The 16371-nt window shown below is 49.5% G+C and overlaps 6 protein-coding genes across 6 annotated transcripts; 3 read left to right on the top strand and 3 right to left on the bottom strand.

The window, feature by feature from the left end:
- Positions 1 to 162: 162 nt before the first annotated feature.
- Positions 163 to 1078, top strand: LCP9604111_6815 (uncharacterized protein; the record flags this gene model as incomplete). Its single annotated transcript, XM_039074778.1, has 5 exons — positions 163 to 239; positions 326 to 437; positions 499 to 554; positions 617 to 764; positions 827 to 1078. The coding sequence occupies 5 exons, from the start codon at positions 163 to 165 to the stop codon at positions 1076 to 1078; spliced, it is 645 nt and encodes a 214-aa protein (XP_038927116.1).
- Positions 1079 to 2020: 942 nt separating this feature from the next.
- On the bottom strand, positions 2021 to 2814 carry LCP9604111_6814 (translation initiation factor eIF1; the record flags this gene model as incomplete). Its single annotated transcript, XM_039074777.1, has 5 exons — positions 2021 to 2035; positions 2098 to 2228; positions 2286 to 2378; positions 2487 to 2561; positions 2787 to 2814. 5 exons carry the CDS (start codon positions 2812 to 2814, stop codon positions 2021 to 2023), a joined length of 342 nt encoding a protein of 113 aa, XP_038927115.1.
- Positions 2815 to 3325: 511 nt separating this feature from the next.
- On the bottom strand, positions 3326 to 4087 carry LCP9604111_6813 (uncharacterized protein; the record flags this gene model as incomplete). Its single annotated transcript, XM_039074776.1, has 8 exons — positions 3326 to 3406; positions 3463 to 3479; positions 3537 to 3634; positions 3690 to 3701; positions 3758 to 3774; positions 3834 to 3865; positions 3944 to 3994; positions 4051 to 4087. The coding sequence occupies 8 exons, from the start codon at positions 4085 to 4087 to the stop codon at positions 3326 to 3328; spliced, it is 345 nt and encodes a 114-aa protein (XP_038927114.1).
- Positions 4088 to 5563: 1476 nt separating this feature from the next.
- Positions 5564 to 10483, top strand: LCP9604111_6812 (mediator of RNA polymerase II transcription subunit 12; the record flags this gene model as incomplete). Its single annotated transcript, XM_039074775.1, has 6 exons — positions 5564 to 6143; positions 6200 to 6797; positions 6850 to 7054; positions 7109 to 7744; positions 7796 to 8097; positions 8158 to 10483. 6 exons carry the CDS (start codon positions 5564 to 5566, stop codon positions 10481 to 10483), a joined length of 4647 nt encoding a protein of 1548 aa, XP_038927113.1.
- An 806-nt stretch (positions 10484 to 11289) lies between these two features.
- LCP9604111_6811 (uncharacterized protein) lies at positions 11290 to 14257 on the bottom strand (the record flags this gene model as incomplete). Its single annotated transcript, XM_039074774.1, has 5 exons — positions 11290 to 13167; positions 13222 to 13406; positions 13552 to 13642; positions 13706 to 13841; positions 13890 to 14257. 5 exons carry the CDS (start codon positions 14255 to 14257, stop codon positions 11290 to 11292), a joined length of 2658 nt encoding a protein of 885 aa, XP_038927112.1.
- An 885-nt stretch (positions 14258 to 15142) lies between these two features.
- Positions 15143 to 16333, top strand: LCP9604111_6810 (CIA30 family protein; the record flags this gene model as incomplete). Its single annotated transcript, XM_039074773.1, has 3 exons — positions 15143 to 15221; positions 15268 to 15501; positions 15600 to 16333. 3 exons carry the CDS (start codon positions 15143 to 15145, stop codon positions 16331 to 16333), a joined length of 1047 nt encoding a protein of 348 aa, XP_038927111.1.
- Positions 16334 to 16371: the final 38 nt, after the last annotated feature.

The raw sequence follows: 16371 nt of genomic DNA, 5'->3' as shown, positions 1-16371 counted from the left end.
GTGCTCCAGACCTGAATCTCACGCGACCGGCTCGTCCGCCCAGCTACCTCAGCAATTCCCCCGAACTACTACAAAGCCGACTGCCTAAAGAGGTGGCTTCTCCATCTGCTTCGACTGTCCCGCCTTCCCCGACTTCCTCGTCCCATACTCCACCCAGCAGCGATGGCCCCAAGTCAGCACTGCACCCGCGGGTTGCTGTCATCCTCGGAGTGGACCGCAGGTGGTATATTCCCCTGCTGGTATGTCGGGCTCTGAGCACGCTTCCTGCTGCCTGGTGGGGTTTGCGATGCGCTTTTACCTTCCTCGCCGAATTGCTGCATATAAGGCCGGGTATGGGACGAGAGGGGTGGGCGGCGGCGATTGTTGGTAGTGTTGGACAGGAATGGGATGTTGAGAGGAGATTTCGTGTGACAGAGGTGGCATTGGCTATTATGTGGGTATGTATTCCCTTGATATGCTATCCTCCAACGGCCTACTCTTATACTGACTACTTGACAGTGCTGTGCATCCGCATATCTTTCCTATTTCTTTGCTGATTGCATGATGTCCCGTTGGTTGGTTTTCTCAACCCTTGACGTCCCACTATGTCCATAATGCTAATCTGTGATATACTCAGGCTTTTAAACTACACACCACCAGCCGTTGTGATTCGTCTTCTTACAACTAACGGTTTGATTGCATATATCACTTCTTGGGTCCTTTACCTATCTGGTGCATCCTCTGACCCTAGACTCCTTTTACCAGCCTGGATCTCCATAACAACCGTACGTTACATTGACTTCCAATTGTTCATCGACCTTGCAACAGCCACTGACCCTTCGCCTAGTCTTTAACATTTGTTTACCACGCAACGCAAAACCATGCAACCATCAAACGCGAAACAGCAGCATCGCTACTAGTCGTTTCCGTCGCAAGCTTCCTAAGCATGTCCTCGCTCCTCATGCAGCTGCATCTGACCCGTGAAAACGAACCAGAAGTGCCTGTCTTCGTCATTACCCGCAAACTTTGGGACTGGGCTGTGGCCATCTTCCTGCGCATGCGAATTGCGGATGACCGTATTCCTATGGGAGAGCTATAGCTTGATTACTTGCCTGTTGGTTGTTGGACTTTTGTTGCTTTTTCTGTTTCCGGATATTCTGCAGAGTTGGTTTCCACAGTTTGGGCAAGCGTTATTGGCTGGCAGGCTGCATGATTTGTACATTTTTGGGATCTGATTGTGATTTTGATTTAGCCAAAGTACTGGAAGAGTACTTTGTTGCGCTTGATACCCCTGGCCTAGGGAAGTTTTTCTTTTCAGACATGGCGATCTTTGATAGATCTTATCTATTATTTTTGTTTATTGATTGATTCACAACGCGCACCCTCTTAAACATAGACTGAGAGAGCAAGTTCCTATCTCGAATTTACTCTATGTTGCTGCATCAGCTGGAGGATGATACTCGAGAACAGTTCAATTTCCTTGTCGCAAGAACAAAGAGCGAGAACAGCACAAATATTAAAAGTAGACGGTAGAGACCGAGAAAACGATTCAGCAATAGCACGCCATTAGTTCAACCTGGATCTCCTCGATTAGCCAGACTGACAAAATTGACCATGGGAATGCAATGGTAATTAGCAATACAAGCAAAGGCAACCCCTTCTCCAGGGATAAAAGAATGGAAAACACGCAAGCCGATAAAAAAAATGTTGTCTGTCTATGCAGATATTGGGTATCTACCAACTCCTCGTTCCGTCATAATCCCGTCCTAAAATAGCAGTCGATCCACCCCGCTCCCTGCTAATCATGTGACAACGATAGGCGGGGGCACACTGGTGTAGCGGGTCATGTCGACGAAGGGCCCAGGTCTAACACGCCAGGCACAGAGTGGTGGGGGGAGAAAGCAAGACATTCGATCGATGTGAAGGCCAGTATGTATATTGTATACGGCCGGCGGATGAGGATGCTTCCTATCCCACCGCTCACAGGGCAACATAAACCGGGAAGAGGGGACGGGAACGAGGCATGATGTTGGTGATGGGATTAGAACCCGTGGACCTAAAATATGACAGATTAGAACTGGTAATGGTGACGGAGGACGTATTGGGGCAGCGACATACCTTGATGGTCTTGGCATCAAGCTCGAGCCCCTCCTTGTCAGTCAAGAACTCCTGGACATCCTTTCTCTGATCTCCTTGCAGCTGAATCACCTCGCCCATCTCGGTGTCAGAGACGATGGTGCCATTGCAAGCTAGGATATAGTTAGCATTTGACCCGGACATACGTATGCATAGGTCACGAGACATACCGAACTTCTTCTTGATGACCTTGAGAATTTTCTTCTGGTCGAACTTCTTGGGAAGACCCTGAACAGTGGTCAGAGTCTTGCGACCATTGCGTTCTGTTGTGGAATAAGGAGTTAGCATGTGCCCCCCCTTTAAGCGCCGGCAATCGCAAGAGCAGCCATGGGCGGTGAGGACAGGAGGTGAGGAGAGGAGAGTGAACGTACGCTGAATCCGTATGTGAATATAGTTCTGAGACTGCTTAGTCTCGCCGGTATCTTCGTCGGCTTCGGCGAAGGGGTCTGTAATATGCACATGTCAGTCTCAGCCCAGTATCAAATCTCTACCCCGCCGTCGTGAGACTCGGTGCAACACAGGCGGGGAGAGCTGAAATATACAGCGCGCACTACACATGACGAAAGGCATATGTCGCCATCCGCATACATAGTCATCACAGCTGTGGATATGCGTGCGGGTGGGGGTTGAAGCCCGATACGCGCTCAGGAGGGGAATGGTGGCGAACTTACCGAAGGTCTTGAGGTTTTCGATGGACATAAACTCGGCCTTTTCGTAGTAAACGGCGTTTAAAATGGGTATTGATGGAGTGAGCGAAGGACGAGATTCAATATCTCTGTAAAAGATCGGAGCGTGCGTGGTTAGCAGAGAGGTGCTGTGGTTGAAGAACGAGAGAAGAAGTGGCAGAGCCTTTTGAGGCAAGGGTCACGTTGTGGGGTAGGCGGTGTATGACTAAGCGATTCTCGCGCATCAAGCCCCCCTGGAGGAGCGCGCAAGAACTACATATTAAGGGGAAATCATATACAATATCTATTTTAAACTAGCAAATAATTGGTGGCAACTATGGTGGAGACAGGCTGATTCCTGATCACAAGGGCAGAACTCGGCTTGAATATGGCTACATCGTGACAGCAATAGATAACCGTGGAGATCTCTCAATCCGGACTTGGAATCCGATGACCCGCGAACAATTAATTCTTGTATTTCACATGATAAGACTGCGTGAAGATTATGATAGGTATGTGGGTGGATATCAAGGAGGATCGGGCGTTCAAGAGGCCAGCGGAGTCGGTGCGGAGGCACCGGTGGTGCCCCCTGGAGCCTGCGGAGGCAAGAAGAGAGGGAAATAGGTCTGAAAGGGGTTGTTAAGCTGGGCGCATCGCAATTTAGTGGGTTCGGAAAACATACGACAACCAATGCCATCACTATAACGCGCCATAAGATTAGTCCTGCAAACACGAGGGGTACGGAGAGAAACGAACAGGACATGAGAACCGACATGTAGGCCGGTGTAGAAGCAGTCTTCTTCTGCTCTGCGGATTCACCCAGCCAGGACTGAAGTGAGAAGACGAAGGATACCCTATTTCCGAGTCAGATAACCTAGCCAAACCATTGACTGCTCGCCTTGCTCTTACCATCCGATCATGCTGTGTTGCGACATTCGTCAATACTGTCTATAACTCGTGTAAGATGCGCGACTCACCGGTTCCGAGTAAACATCTGAAAGATCGAGGTCAGGGTCAAGTTATCGCAAGGTCAGATGTTGGGCCACAACTTACAGCCGCCATGGGCATAGTGCTCGACATTGTGCCTGTTGCATAGCTCAATCAGCCTTCATAATCCTCGCACTGAAGCGTGCCATTGTCGAAACAACGAAGATGGTGCGTACTGGAGATATCTGCATCGCTGCTGCTCTTGGGTGGATCGACGTAGGGGATCACTTTTCAACGTTAGTTTTGATGAGCCAAGGCTCGAAGCAATTCCTCTTCCACTCACCGAGATCAGCTCTGCGCATATCTTTCTTTGACGACATTGTGTTGGGATATGATATCAAGGTGATGGGTTGAGTTAACCAGAAGGATCGAACTGGCCCCCCGGGGTCGGCCACGGGTGCCAAGGCGATGCCAGTCTGGGCTAGACTTTCCGAGAACAACCCCGGACTGAATATCTCCGAGCTGGAGCATGGACAACCTCTTTGCTTTTTCTTTTGTGTGCGGAGTACTTTATTCTTTTATGCATGTGTATTTTCTATATCTTCCCTGAACGGATAAGTACGTAGGGATCGGAATATGTCAAGCTAGATAAACACTTGTTGACATATCGCTGTAATGTACAATGTGCAACATACGTGCGATTCATATGAAATAGAGTCATTCAGATGGCTTTAAATGGAATAGTCCGAAGATAATACGAATAAAAATCCGCCGACATCATACAGGGTTTGTGTCATGGTCTAGATATGTATGCTGCATGAAGTGTGATGGCTGTGCATTAATCACTTCCTACAACATATATAACAAGGTACAGCGGACTCCGTAGTCTACAACTTACAACGAATCCCTTGCAGTTAACATATTCTAGTTCTCGCTGTTGTTTCATAGAATGGACATGGGTATACATCGGCACATGCATTGCCTTTAAGCCCCGAGTCAAACATGCCACGGGTTCAGAGTCAAATTGGAAATTGGAGATGCAAAGACCCGATAGACCCGATACGCGCCCTGCGGAATGTCCACGGGTCATGGAGCTCCGGCGATAAGCCATTTGGAAAGCCTCGGGGGTTTACCGAGAGAGAATAGGAACGGCCCGTTGCGTTGGACTTACGGTGTGACAGATCATGGGTAGTTTGGCATTGGATTGTTCATTCCAACAGTCCTCAATAGTCCACATTGGGGTTTCAAGAGTAATCGCGCGGCTAAGACATCTTGCCGGCGAGGCATATCACCAGATAGGGCGATTTCCGGGAGCGGACGGACTGACAGAAGGCAAAACGATATAGGCAATAAGAAGCCCTGGAAATGTCAGCGCTGTACGTAAACGACTCGGATATTTACCAAGTAAAGACCGAAGAAAAGAGGAAATAATCCCGAGATATTGCGATTGTCAGGAAAAGGGCAAATGAGCGAGAGTGCAGGTCCACGTTGGTATTGTCAGCCCATTACCCGTCAAATCATATGATAAACATTTGGACGCTTGAACTCTTGCACTTCTCTCGACTTAGAGTACATACTATATTCTCCAGTCGTACTTGACTCCGTACAACCCTATTGATCCTTTCCCTCATTTAGCATTTGTGTGTTTTCCCCGATCAACCCCAGATACCTAGATATCCAGATACCCAGATACCCGAGTGGCCATTCCCCGATTCCACATCAGCTCACCCTAACCCGACTTCCACCTAATTCCGCGCGTTTACACCCATTTTCCAAGATTGACTCGAATCCCTCGAAACCGAACATCGCCTGGATGACCCGAATAATCCTCCCTTTGGATACATCATGAACCTAAGATGATCCCCCATTCCTCTGCCGGCGGCCAACCGTGGGGCCACCCTCTGCGAACCTTCAATGGCGGTCTCGGACGTGTTGATAATGCGCAGATGTTGGGACAATATGACCAGCCCAATAGGTCAGCCTCACTACCCCAACCGCCAATTCGACAACCCGCCGTCGTTGACTTGACCGCAGGTGGTCCCGAGTCGCAAGACAGAGAACCGCCCCCGAAAAGACCGAGACTGGAAGTCCCGAGCAGGTCGAATACGTCGGATACTGGCCTAGCGGTGGGAGAAACGAAGAACAACCCCGGAAGTGTAATCTCGCGACCTGCAGCCTCGTGGCGCGGCCGTCCTGTCTGGTCCTTCCAGGCTCTCGTGTCGGAAATCCCGAGCAATGAGAATCGGGGCGATGGCGCTGCACTGAAACCCCCGTCCCCGCCTCCGTTACCGGCCCAGCCATGGATGAACAATTTTGTGCCCGAGCCTGAGGGAAGCGCCACTGTGAAGTCGAGGGAAAGCTCCCCCGTCGGGGCTGTACAAACGACCCCGTATCGCATTGAGATCCCTGCCGTCGCACCGTTATACAAAGATCACAGTAATTCGACCCCAGATCCCTGAATCTTAACTATGGAGACTAATCGTCCGTTACAGAACCCGCCGACTTCGCCCCATGGACCGGAAACCATCCGGAGGACGTCCTGAGCGAGCAAACCACGAAACAAGGGTATTATGACCGTACACAAGTCTCGCAGAATGAATCGAATACAGCGCGTCCTGCCTTATATGCGCAGCTCAAGAATCGCACGGGGTTACAAATGCTTTCGTCCGTCTTCGCTGCAGCGTTAGAGAAACGACAAAGTCACAACACTATTCACGCCCCGTCAACTTTTAAACCGCCGCCTCGAGTCACACTCACCGATAATAAGCGTGAGGCATGGCTTCGAGATCTCGCCAACCCATCTGTTCCACTGCGGAGGTTGAGCCGAACCATCCCCCATGGTATCCGTGGCAAGGTCCTCCTGGACCAGTGCCTTGGTAAATGTATTCCAGTTGCACGTGCTGTTTGGTTGGCAAAATGTGTGGGTGCGAATGAAATTCGTGCCTTCAAACGAAAAGGCACCAGTGGTGCTTTGGCTGTTGGGTTAGAGGCAAAATGGGTCCGAGACTGGACGACGAATGTCCAGCAATTTGTTGAAGGAGTATGTACTGCCACCAAGTCTCCGGATTGGAAGGCGAAGATGACATATGCGTACGTGCCCTTGGATTTGCGTCGACTATGAGCATGCTAACCTTATCTCTAGAGTCGGGTTGACTGCTCGTTTATTTTCCGAAAATTTACTGGACCATGACCATTTCCTTGAATGGTTCTTGTCCTCGTTTGAGGCTGCTTCTATCGTCACGATTCCAATCTGGCTTTTGATGCTCGGCATATATTGGAAAAATATCATGCGATATCGGCGAAGGGGACGACGATTAGCTGAGCTGCTGCTCCACAAAGTGCGACAGGTGTGTTCAACTTGCAACTACTTGGTGCCCGCCAATACTGACATTTAGCAATAGGCAACTGAAGCTAAGTTGACTCAGCTTCAACCTCTTATCGATCGTCTATTTCGCTTTATCAAAAAGCTTGTTCTTGACCATACTTCCTCGATGATACTCCCAAATTCTTGGGATGCGTATAAACAACAGGTGTTATCTGCCCTTGATTTGGGTAACGAAGCAGAAAAAGCTCTTTTCCAGAGCCTCGCGGAGCGCAACGCGCGAGTGCAACGACCCAGACACTCGAAACAGACAACCCAGCGCTCACCCCATCAACACATCGTCCGACTACTCGACTCCATACGCTTCTCTCATGATCTCCCTTCTATATTTGACTATCTCAACGCTTTTGATGACAAGGCTGTCTTGGTCTTCAAGTTATTGGAATGGCTTTCTACGCCCTTCCGCTACGGTCTCTGTCGGGTTTACATTGGTGTTCGCCTGCTCCGTAAATGGAAATTGGCCGGCGTCGATGTAGACAGTCACATACTGGCCTTTCTATCGAGCGGACAGAATAATCAAAAGCTCAACGTGGATCAAATCTACCATGTCGTCTCTGAACTTGTCAGGTCACAGACATTCTCTGTTGGCCGCTATCTTCAATGGCTCATGGCACGAGGCGTTACCAATGGATCATCTTCAGCCGAGGATCCCAAGGTAAGATCGATTTTACAGATCAAACTGTTTCGGTCACTAACAGATTTACAGGCGAAGAACTTACCAATAGATATCGGACTGATAGCGCAACTCCCTGTTGCTCGTCTTCCGGAGCATGTTGGGAACTTGCGGAGTACTCTGCTGAATCGTACTGGGCTCTCTGCTTCAGGAGAGAACGCAGCTATCGAAAGCGTGAAAGACATCATCAGCCAACGTCTACCGGGAATTTTCGGTGTCCAGGAATCTACGTCAATGGAATTCGAATCATTACCAACAAACTTGCCTTGGGCTGTAAAAGCCGATGTTGGCCAGTGGTTACGGAGAGCAGTTGCGGAACACAACCGGAGCACAGAGTGAGCATTCGCTTTTTCCTCCTAATCTCGTCAATTATCTTACTAACTCTAAAGTAACAGAGGAGTGTTTCCCATTGGCAATACCTCTGTGGTGTCTGCGCTGACTCCCGCCGAGTTTTACACTGTCCGCGATGCTCTTGAAACATTTGGCGACATTTCAATGTTAGCAGATGTGTTGAAGTTTGCATCTAGTTGTGGTGATAGCACTGTTCTCGCCTCGGTTGCAGATACCACAAACTGCCATTTCGACTCTCTTTGCATAATTGGCGCCACAACTGATCTATTCCGGAGACTCATTGATGCCTACGCTGGAATGAAGAGGTTTGGCATGCCAAGTCTTGATCTGATATTCTCTCTGATTGAACTTGGTTTGCGCATCCCGAGTGAACTCAATACTGTATCCATTCTTCGCCAGGATCTCTCTCGGATGGAGAACAGGTCAATGGTGGCCGCATCTTCTCCAGTGTCGGATCACATTCCAGATGATTTTGATGGCGTTGATTCCTTCTTCCGAGAGAAGTTAGATCAGCTTTTGCATTCGGGAAATGTTATGGATGAGCCCACTCTGGACACCATTTTCACTACACTCATAAAACATTTGGAGTCTGATAATGGCGATACGAACCTGTCAGCAAATGACGCCTGCCGTTATCTCGCGCAGCTCAGGTCTTTCCATCCAAAGCATTTTGATGGCATGCTCGCCCGTTGGGTCTGTGGTCATTTGCGATCTCCGGAACGTACCGTATTGCTGCGAATTCTCCCGCCGCTAATTGGTGTCGGATGCGTTACTATCAGAGCTTTCTTGGCCCTTGCAAAAAGACTCGCACTCTCTAAGCCAGCAATAGTCCCTAATGCAGCCCAACTGCCTGCTGAACTTGTGCAACTTCTTGTCTCTGGTGAAGATAGCAAGTCCTTTGATTTGGTGTCCTATCGGTTCCAGTTAGCACAGCAGGAATTTCTCAATAAGGACTCCGAGGAAGCGCTCAAGATTGTTTGCGACGCCGCATCATCCAATGCCGTTGGTTCTTTCACCGGGCACACTGAGCTGGAGCACTCTATGGTCATGCTGTTACGTGATCTTCTTGTGCGACACCCCGAATGTGCGGCACAGAATAGCATGCAGAAGCTCATCGACCAATACCCAGCCGCTTTGGGTGTTGTGCAGAAAGCGCTTGACCTTTTACTGGGCATCGAGTCACAGTCCGACGGCAAGTCAGTCCTCTCGAAGGTTGAAAAGCTTGCCCGTATGACTGATGACTTCTCGCTTCCATTTTGCCAGTTGAAGCTCCAAGTTCTATTTCATGCGGACTCAGGGTCTGAAGACCGAACCAATATTGTTGATGCCATGTTCAAGACTGCCGTATCAGACTGTCGTGCTCACAGACTTCATTGGATTGACCTGGTTGCACTGATGAGCCCGGACGCCGTACGCCAAATCCGGGAACGTGCCGAGAAGGCGTTCTTCTCCATCCCACTGCTTGAAGAGCCACTAGGTGATATTCCTGATTTGCCGGACAAGCTGGGATCGTTGGAGACTGCCAAAATGTATCTTACCATTATTGAAGAGCTTGCGAGTAGCATCCCCGATTCTGGAGCTCCATCTGTCGCTCCAGTGCTCGTGGAAAAGATGGACGCCCTTCTCCACAAGATCATCACCCTGCACAACAGTACCCTCAGGGGTGTGGGTGTGGCCAACACGGCTCGTGCAAATTTCGAGCGAGCTCTTGCATTCTGGTTCTCTGCTTTGCTGAGGATGATCGTCCTCCATCGGTCCGCATTCGCCCAACCGCCACCAGCTCTCAAGATCAATCCTCTGCACGAACAGCTCCGTCTTCTGACCTCAATATTCTGCATCGCACTCTCGAGCCTCCCTGGAGACGTCCTTCGTCTGTTCCCTGCAGCGGATTACTTCCCGCATCCGACTCCGGCCGAAGGCTTCCGTCCCTGTCCAGGAATCCTCCTACAGACCCACGCCCTCGACGTGGCCGCCTCGCTAATCGACATCTTCCCAGACGAAGTCCGCCACCAGTGTGCACGGTTCCTGAAAGAGAAATGTCCATTTTTCGCTCCATTTCAGAACGACTCTCGCTTCCTCTACCTCCTAGGCCCAATTTCAGAACAATACCCTGCAAATTCCCAGCAAGTCTCAGCTCCCTCTCCGGCAGGACTGGGGTCAACAGCCGTCGCAGCAGCACCGGGCTTGCCTACCGGACAGTCCGACTCGAACTGCATGGCCAGTCGACTTCGTCTTCAACGCCGCGGTCGTGTTGCCGGTCCCTACCCTGTCCGTCCTTGGGAACTACTTGAGGATGCGGCGCCGTTCCTGGGCGTCAATGACACAGCCGTCAATCTTGGCTTCTTCGACGCGAGGCGGGTGAGAGCTTGATGCACTAATTCCCACTCCTATACATACTTAATCTCTCCTCTTTTACTCCCAGCGTTATCTTCTTCATATCCGATCGCTTCTCCGCTCCTCTCCGCTCCTCCCCTCCCCTCTCTACTTGTCTACCTCATACCCCCATCACAGCATACATATCATCTCTATCCTCACGACCCACATCTAATCTATCCATCAGCGTTTCCATAAGGAAAGTTGCTCTTTTGTTTTCTTTTTTGTTCTTTTTTTTACTGTTCGGCGTGCATCATTATCCCCCACTGGCATTCGGTTTCGGTATCTATGGCATGCAATCTGGCATCGAGAAGCATTTTGTGTATATAAACCGGCTTTCTTTCGGTCTCGGCGTTTACATTGGCGGGGATCAAGTTGCTATATTGGCCATTTCGGCCATGTCAGTCATATCAATCAACTCAGATATTATCATATTATCATCGATGAGCTACTTCATTCTTTTACCTTATATATTCATACTCACGGCCACATAGGGCTGATGGCTAGAATCAGAACCACCCCTGTCTAGAACTAATACGATACATTAGATTACTATAGGAATGAGCAAGGTTGCAGAATAAAATTTGAAATTTGATAATTGATACTTGATACTTGACTTGAGCATGTCCATGCTCCCCTTTTTTTGTAGTTTTTTCTTTTCCTTGAAACGCAGACACACAGATTGAATAAAGAAAGAACAAACCATAGCCAGCATGGACAAAAGAGTAAGAAAGAGATAATAATAAAACGCCCCATCATAGTAAGAAAATCGAATTGGATAATTTCCATCACTGCAATATCACCTACTTCTTCTTCGAAGTACCACTGTCCATGCTACTTTTAGCACTGGGTCCGAGACCGAGACTCTTCCGAATATTTTCTCTGCGCTCATTCTCTAGCTCTTGGATCACCTCTTGCAGAATATGTTCAGGGACACGCGAGTCTGGGTCAACCGAGGCACGCTGCGCATTTATCTCACGGGTGTACTGCTCAACTGTTTTGCCGGTGTCGGTCTTGGGTTGGTACTTTTTCTTGAGGGGTTTGCGATGCTGGAAAGCATGGCGAGCCAGTAGATGTTTGCTGTCTGGCACTGCGGGCTCAAGTCTTTTGCTGCCACTCTTGGTTGGAGTGGATGTGGCCACTTCCGGAGATTTGCCTTTGTCCGAAGTGCCCTTGTCGGCTGGCTTGAGGGTTTCAGCGCTATCAGGGGTCTTACTACCGGCAGATTTCACCGAGCCAGCTTTGGCTGGAGTCTGAAGTTTAGCGCTTTCCCGAGACTGCTCCGTGTCTGGTGTCTTAGGGCCGGCCTCGGAGGAGGACCCTGCGCTTTCTTCATTGGTATCAATGCTCAACGGTGGCTTGATTTCATCCATCAATTCTTTTTTCTTTTCATCATGACTCGGACCACAGGTGGATTCAGGCTGAGGCGGGTTGAGCTTGGTCTCAGGTTCGGTGGCTTTGTTCTCGGACTTGATAGGCTTTCTCATAGGTAGAGCGGGCTCAACCTGAGCATCAGTGGACTTGCTGGCTCTTCCTGAGGACCCATCCAGGGGTTTAACAGAGGATGAGTCTCTCTGAGCCTTAGCAGGAGCAGACACTGGAGCCGTGTCAAAGCCTCCATCGGTGTTGGGATGGCGCGGCCGAACTAGTGGGCGACCTCTCTCGACCTCAGGGGTGTGAAATTTAGTCTGGGTCAAGATTGACTCGGATTCATTGACCCTGGGCGGCGAACAGGTGTTATGCTGACTTTCCATGCTAGATTGGCGACTGTGAGGATATGCGTCGGGCGGGCAAGGCTGGTTGTAGTCAGGCTGCACGAAACAAGTGTGACCGGTCCAGCCTGGCTGCATATTCACGACGGGTTCGTTACCGGGATAGGGCTCATAGTAGAGTTGCAGGTGCTGTTCGGTGTCAAATTGAGGCTGGCTGGAGACAATCAAGGGACAGTCTGGACGAGGGGGCAATCGCCGGCGACGAGGAACAGCTCCAGGAACAGCGCCAGGAACAGCGCCAGGAACAGGACCAGCAACAGCCTGAACCGGAGTCATCATTGGTGCAAGAGTATTGGGAGGCTGGTATGATTGATTGCCCAAGAACACGGGAAAACCTGGGTTTTGCATAGCAGTGTACTCGGCATGATATGGCGGGGGTGGGCCTTCAGGCATTTGCATTTGGTTGAACAGAACTGGCGCATTGGGAAAGGGACCCGCAGCCACGAAGTTTTGATTGGGGTAGTTCGGGAAGTTGCCCTGATAGTTTGGGTGGAAGTTGTTGCCAGGGAAGTTTTGATTGTAGTTGGGGTTGGGGCTGGGATAGCCTTGGTTGAAGTTGTTCTGAGGGAAACCATTGCCAGAGTAGTTCTGAGAGAAAGAGCCGTGAGACGAATGACCCTGGCCATTGAAGCTTTGACTGTGACCATGATTTGCAAAGGATGTGTTTTGCTGTCTGGGGGCAGGACCAGGAGCATTTCGGAATCCGCCTCTATTGTTGTTATTGTTGCCGCCGCTATACCATGGACGGTGGAAGGGTCTGCGGCCAGTGTTGTTGTATCGCTGCTGGTTGCCACGGTTTGCGGGAGGCTGGTTAGATGACCTGTGTCCTGCAGGGTAATCCTGAGGAAGCTGGTCGTTGGGATCCATGGTGGATCTGGTCATATAGTAATCAGGATTGTTTTGGAAATGCTATAATGGTCAAGTGGTTAGTGGAGTCAAAGCAAACTTGGACAGTCGACTTACCTGGAGGGCATCTGCGTAATCGTCGGGGTATGCGAAAGTCACAACACCAAAGGTAGAGTCTTCTCCGTCTTGGTTGACGAAGTGCTCAATAGCTATGCTCTCGAGGCTACCACGTCCCCTCAGGGCAGCAACGACGTCAGCTTTTTCGACGGGAGCATCAGAGAGACGACCGAAGTTGGCAGTTCCTAAGGAGAACAAAAAGTTCAGAAGGTGTGAAGATAGAAGGTGAGAAAGTGAGAAAGTGCGAAGGTGGAAAGGTGCAAGGTGCAGGGTGCAGGATGCAAAAGGTGTTGAGCAGATGAAGTCCAATAAAATAAAAAGAACACTCACGTCTTGCTTTGGATGATTCCAATCTCAACACCCGATTATGAAGCATCAGGTTTCCATTTTGTTTTAATGCAGCATTTGCTGCTTTGGTGTCCTATTTAGTATGTCAGTATACCATATGAGATATATATCTCATGTATCAAACAGTTGTACTCACTTCAAACTGTACAAATCCAACAGGCAGTTTCTTCACGCCCTGGGATAGTTTGATTTTAACATGACACCGGCCAAATGTAGAGATCATTTCTGTAAGGTCTTCTTCCAACTTTTCAGGAGAAACCTTGATGGAGAGGCTATTCAAAGTCAGTATACAGTGTCAGATTGAATCGAGAAATACCTACTTTCCCACAAAGACACAACAAGCAGGAAGAAAGAGGCCCTGTGCATTTCCCTTGGTCGGTGTTTGATTCAGTCGGTCTTCACGCGGCATGTATACCGGATTGTTTCCCTCTCCGGGCTTCTTTTTGTCTCCTGGCTTGGTTTCTTTTGGGGTGACTAGCTCAACTGGTTGGACTGTCTCAACTGGCCTAAATGGCTCGACTGACCTGGCATCAGGTTGCTCTGGGGTACTAGGTTTCGAGCTACCAGATTCAAAGGCACTAGATTCCGAACCTGTATCATGGGGATCTTGCCATATGATAGTAGGCTCCGGGGCACTATACCAAGAGACAGGCGCAGAAATATTCTGTTCAACGTAATGCATAGCCATTGCGGCGGTATATAATCAACGAGAGTAAATGGATGTTTGTACTGCAATAGACGAATGGTTCAACTGCGGTAAACGAGCGTGGTATGAATGTATAGAGAAGAGAGATATCGAGATAACTACGTGGGATATCCTCTATTAACACCATCTCCGTCGCCATTTTGGGATAAATATCGAAATATCCGATTTCCAGAACTAGGCTACCCCAGCACAGGAAAGTAGATATGAGCTAACCACGGTATATTTCCGGGGGAGCCCTCGCAGGACTGCCTAGGTGGTACCTATGCAGCGACCTTGACTCAGAATCAGGCATTACCAGGGCTAGTCAGTCCAACCACTGGTTCAAAGCCGGACGCCCAGGAGAAAGACAGAGCTGGGCCCTCATGAAGAGGTTTATCGCGCATATGATCCATGACTCTTCAGATAGAGTTGGTCATGAACTTTGGATGTCCTTCCCAAAAGAGGAATACGCATCATAACCGATTCAGGTATGTGCCTAGCGAAGTATGCGAAATGATCAGAATGTCGTCAGATATCGACAGATACATCGCATTCAATAACAAGAGTACAAAGCTCAACAGAGACAAAAGATGATGAAGTCTTCAAGATGTCTTGTGCACCTAGCGTGACTCTTGAATCCCAAATTCCGAATCCCTGGAAAGTAAAGTTGCAACATAATGACGTGTATATGATCGAGAGAATGTAGAGTTAGCAAGGTCCCATGTGTCTTTAGGAACAATGAAACTGAAGTATAAAAGAAGTTGAGGGCAAAGACAAACAAGCCAAACGCTTATCTTATCGGCCGTTCACGCCACCTCGGAAGCCGACAGCTAATTAAGCAACTCCAGGCACGTCAGAGCTTCTTCCTATCCTCACAATTACTCCAATATGTTTCCAACTCGACGTTTAGCCCAAGCCGGATTCTTCAGGCGCAGCGCCGATGAATTCGGCCGTCTGTCAAAGATCGGTAAGTTGTATGTCGTCATTCTTGCAGCTCAACTAATCTGTCGCAGCTTGGAACACAGAAGCCCTCCACACCCCGACTAAACCTTATGTCCTCCTGGATTTCGAAAACGAGGGCACTGTTACAGGATGCAAGACCATGGCCGACCGCGCAGTAGGAGGCTTTAGCACAGCCAGTCTAGATTACGAACCCGCTGAACCTTCTACAAATACTCCCGCGCATGCCCGCTTCCACGGTAGCATCTCAACCAAGCTTCCTGACAACTGGCGCGTCGAAAGAACCGGTATGTTATCTACCAGCTGCCTAATTAGCGACACAGACAAGGATCTAGAGCACGAAAATGAAGATTAAAGATTAAAATTAACTAATACCCGCAACCAGGCTATGCCGCGTTCCGCAACCAAGATCGAGGCTTCTGGCTCTTCGGCCGACTTTACTGGGACGTTGATCCCTATGCATACCTTGCTCTGCGCATCAAGTCCGACGGCCGCCGATACACCGTCAACGTGCAGACAGACGCGGTCGTCGAGACGGATATTCACCAGCACAGACTATACACGCGACACCACCTCCTACGCGACACACCAAAATCGGAGGAGGACTATGACTTCCAAGCAGACTCACCCGATGATGTCGAGGAGCTATACCCTAGCGGCTTGCCCGCTGCGCTTTCAGACGTCCCACCTGAATCGACGATCATTTCTACCTCTACCAGTACAACGACCTCTGGCTCAAATGGATGGGAAACCGTTCTCTTGCCTTTCAACTCGTTTGTGCGTACGAATCACGGCTTTGTCATTGAGCCCCAGACTTCTTTGACTCGGCAGCGTGTTAAGAGTATTGGTATTGGTCTTACGGACCGTGTTGAGGGTCCCTTTGATCTACGCATTCATAAGATTTGGGCCACGAATGGCATCAGTGAGGCGGAGATTGAAGAGGAGCGACGTATTTGTGGTGATTATGCGCTGCCTCTTGATGAGGGTGTTAGCTCTGGTTGGACTAATCAACCCGAGGCGAAGTCCAAGGTGAAGTCCATCAAGGAAGAGATCAAAAAGCAGGATGGGGATTCGAATAAGAAGGGTCTCAAGGGGTTGAAGTCTGAATGGGAGGAGTAAATATAGGACAGGATAAAACTATGTGTATAATAATTCCC

This window comes from Penicillium roqueforti, assembly GCF_015533775.1.
Source record: "Penicillium roqueforti strain LCP96 04111 chromosome Unknown scaffold_19, whole genome shotgun sequence".
NCBI lineage: Eukaryota > Fungi > Ascomycota > Eurotiomycetes > Eurotiales > Aspergillaceae > Penicillium > Penicillium roqueforti.
The sequence above is the reverse complement of the archived record's forward strand: the minus strand, read 5'-3'. Positions and strand labels throughout refer to the sequence as shown.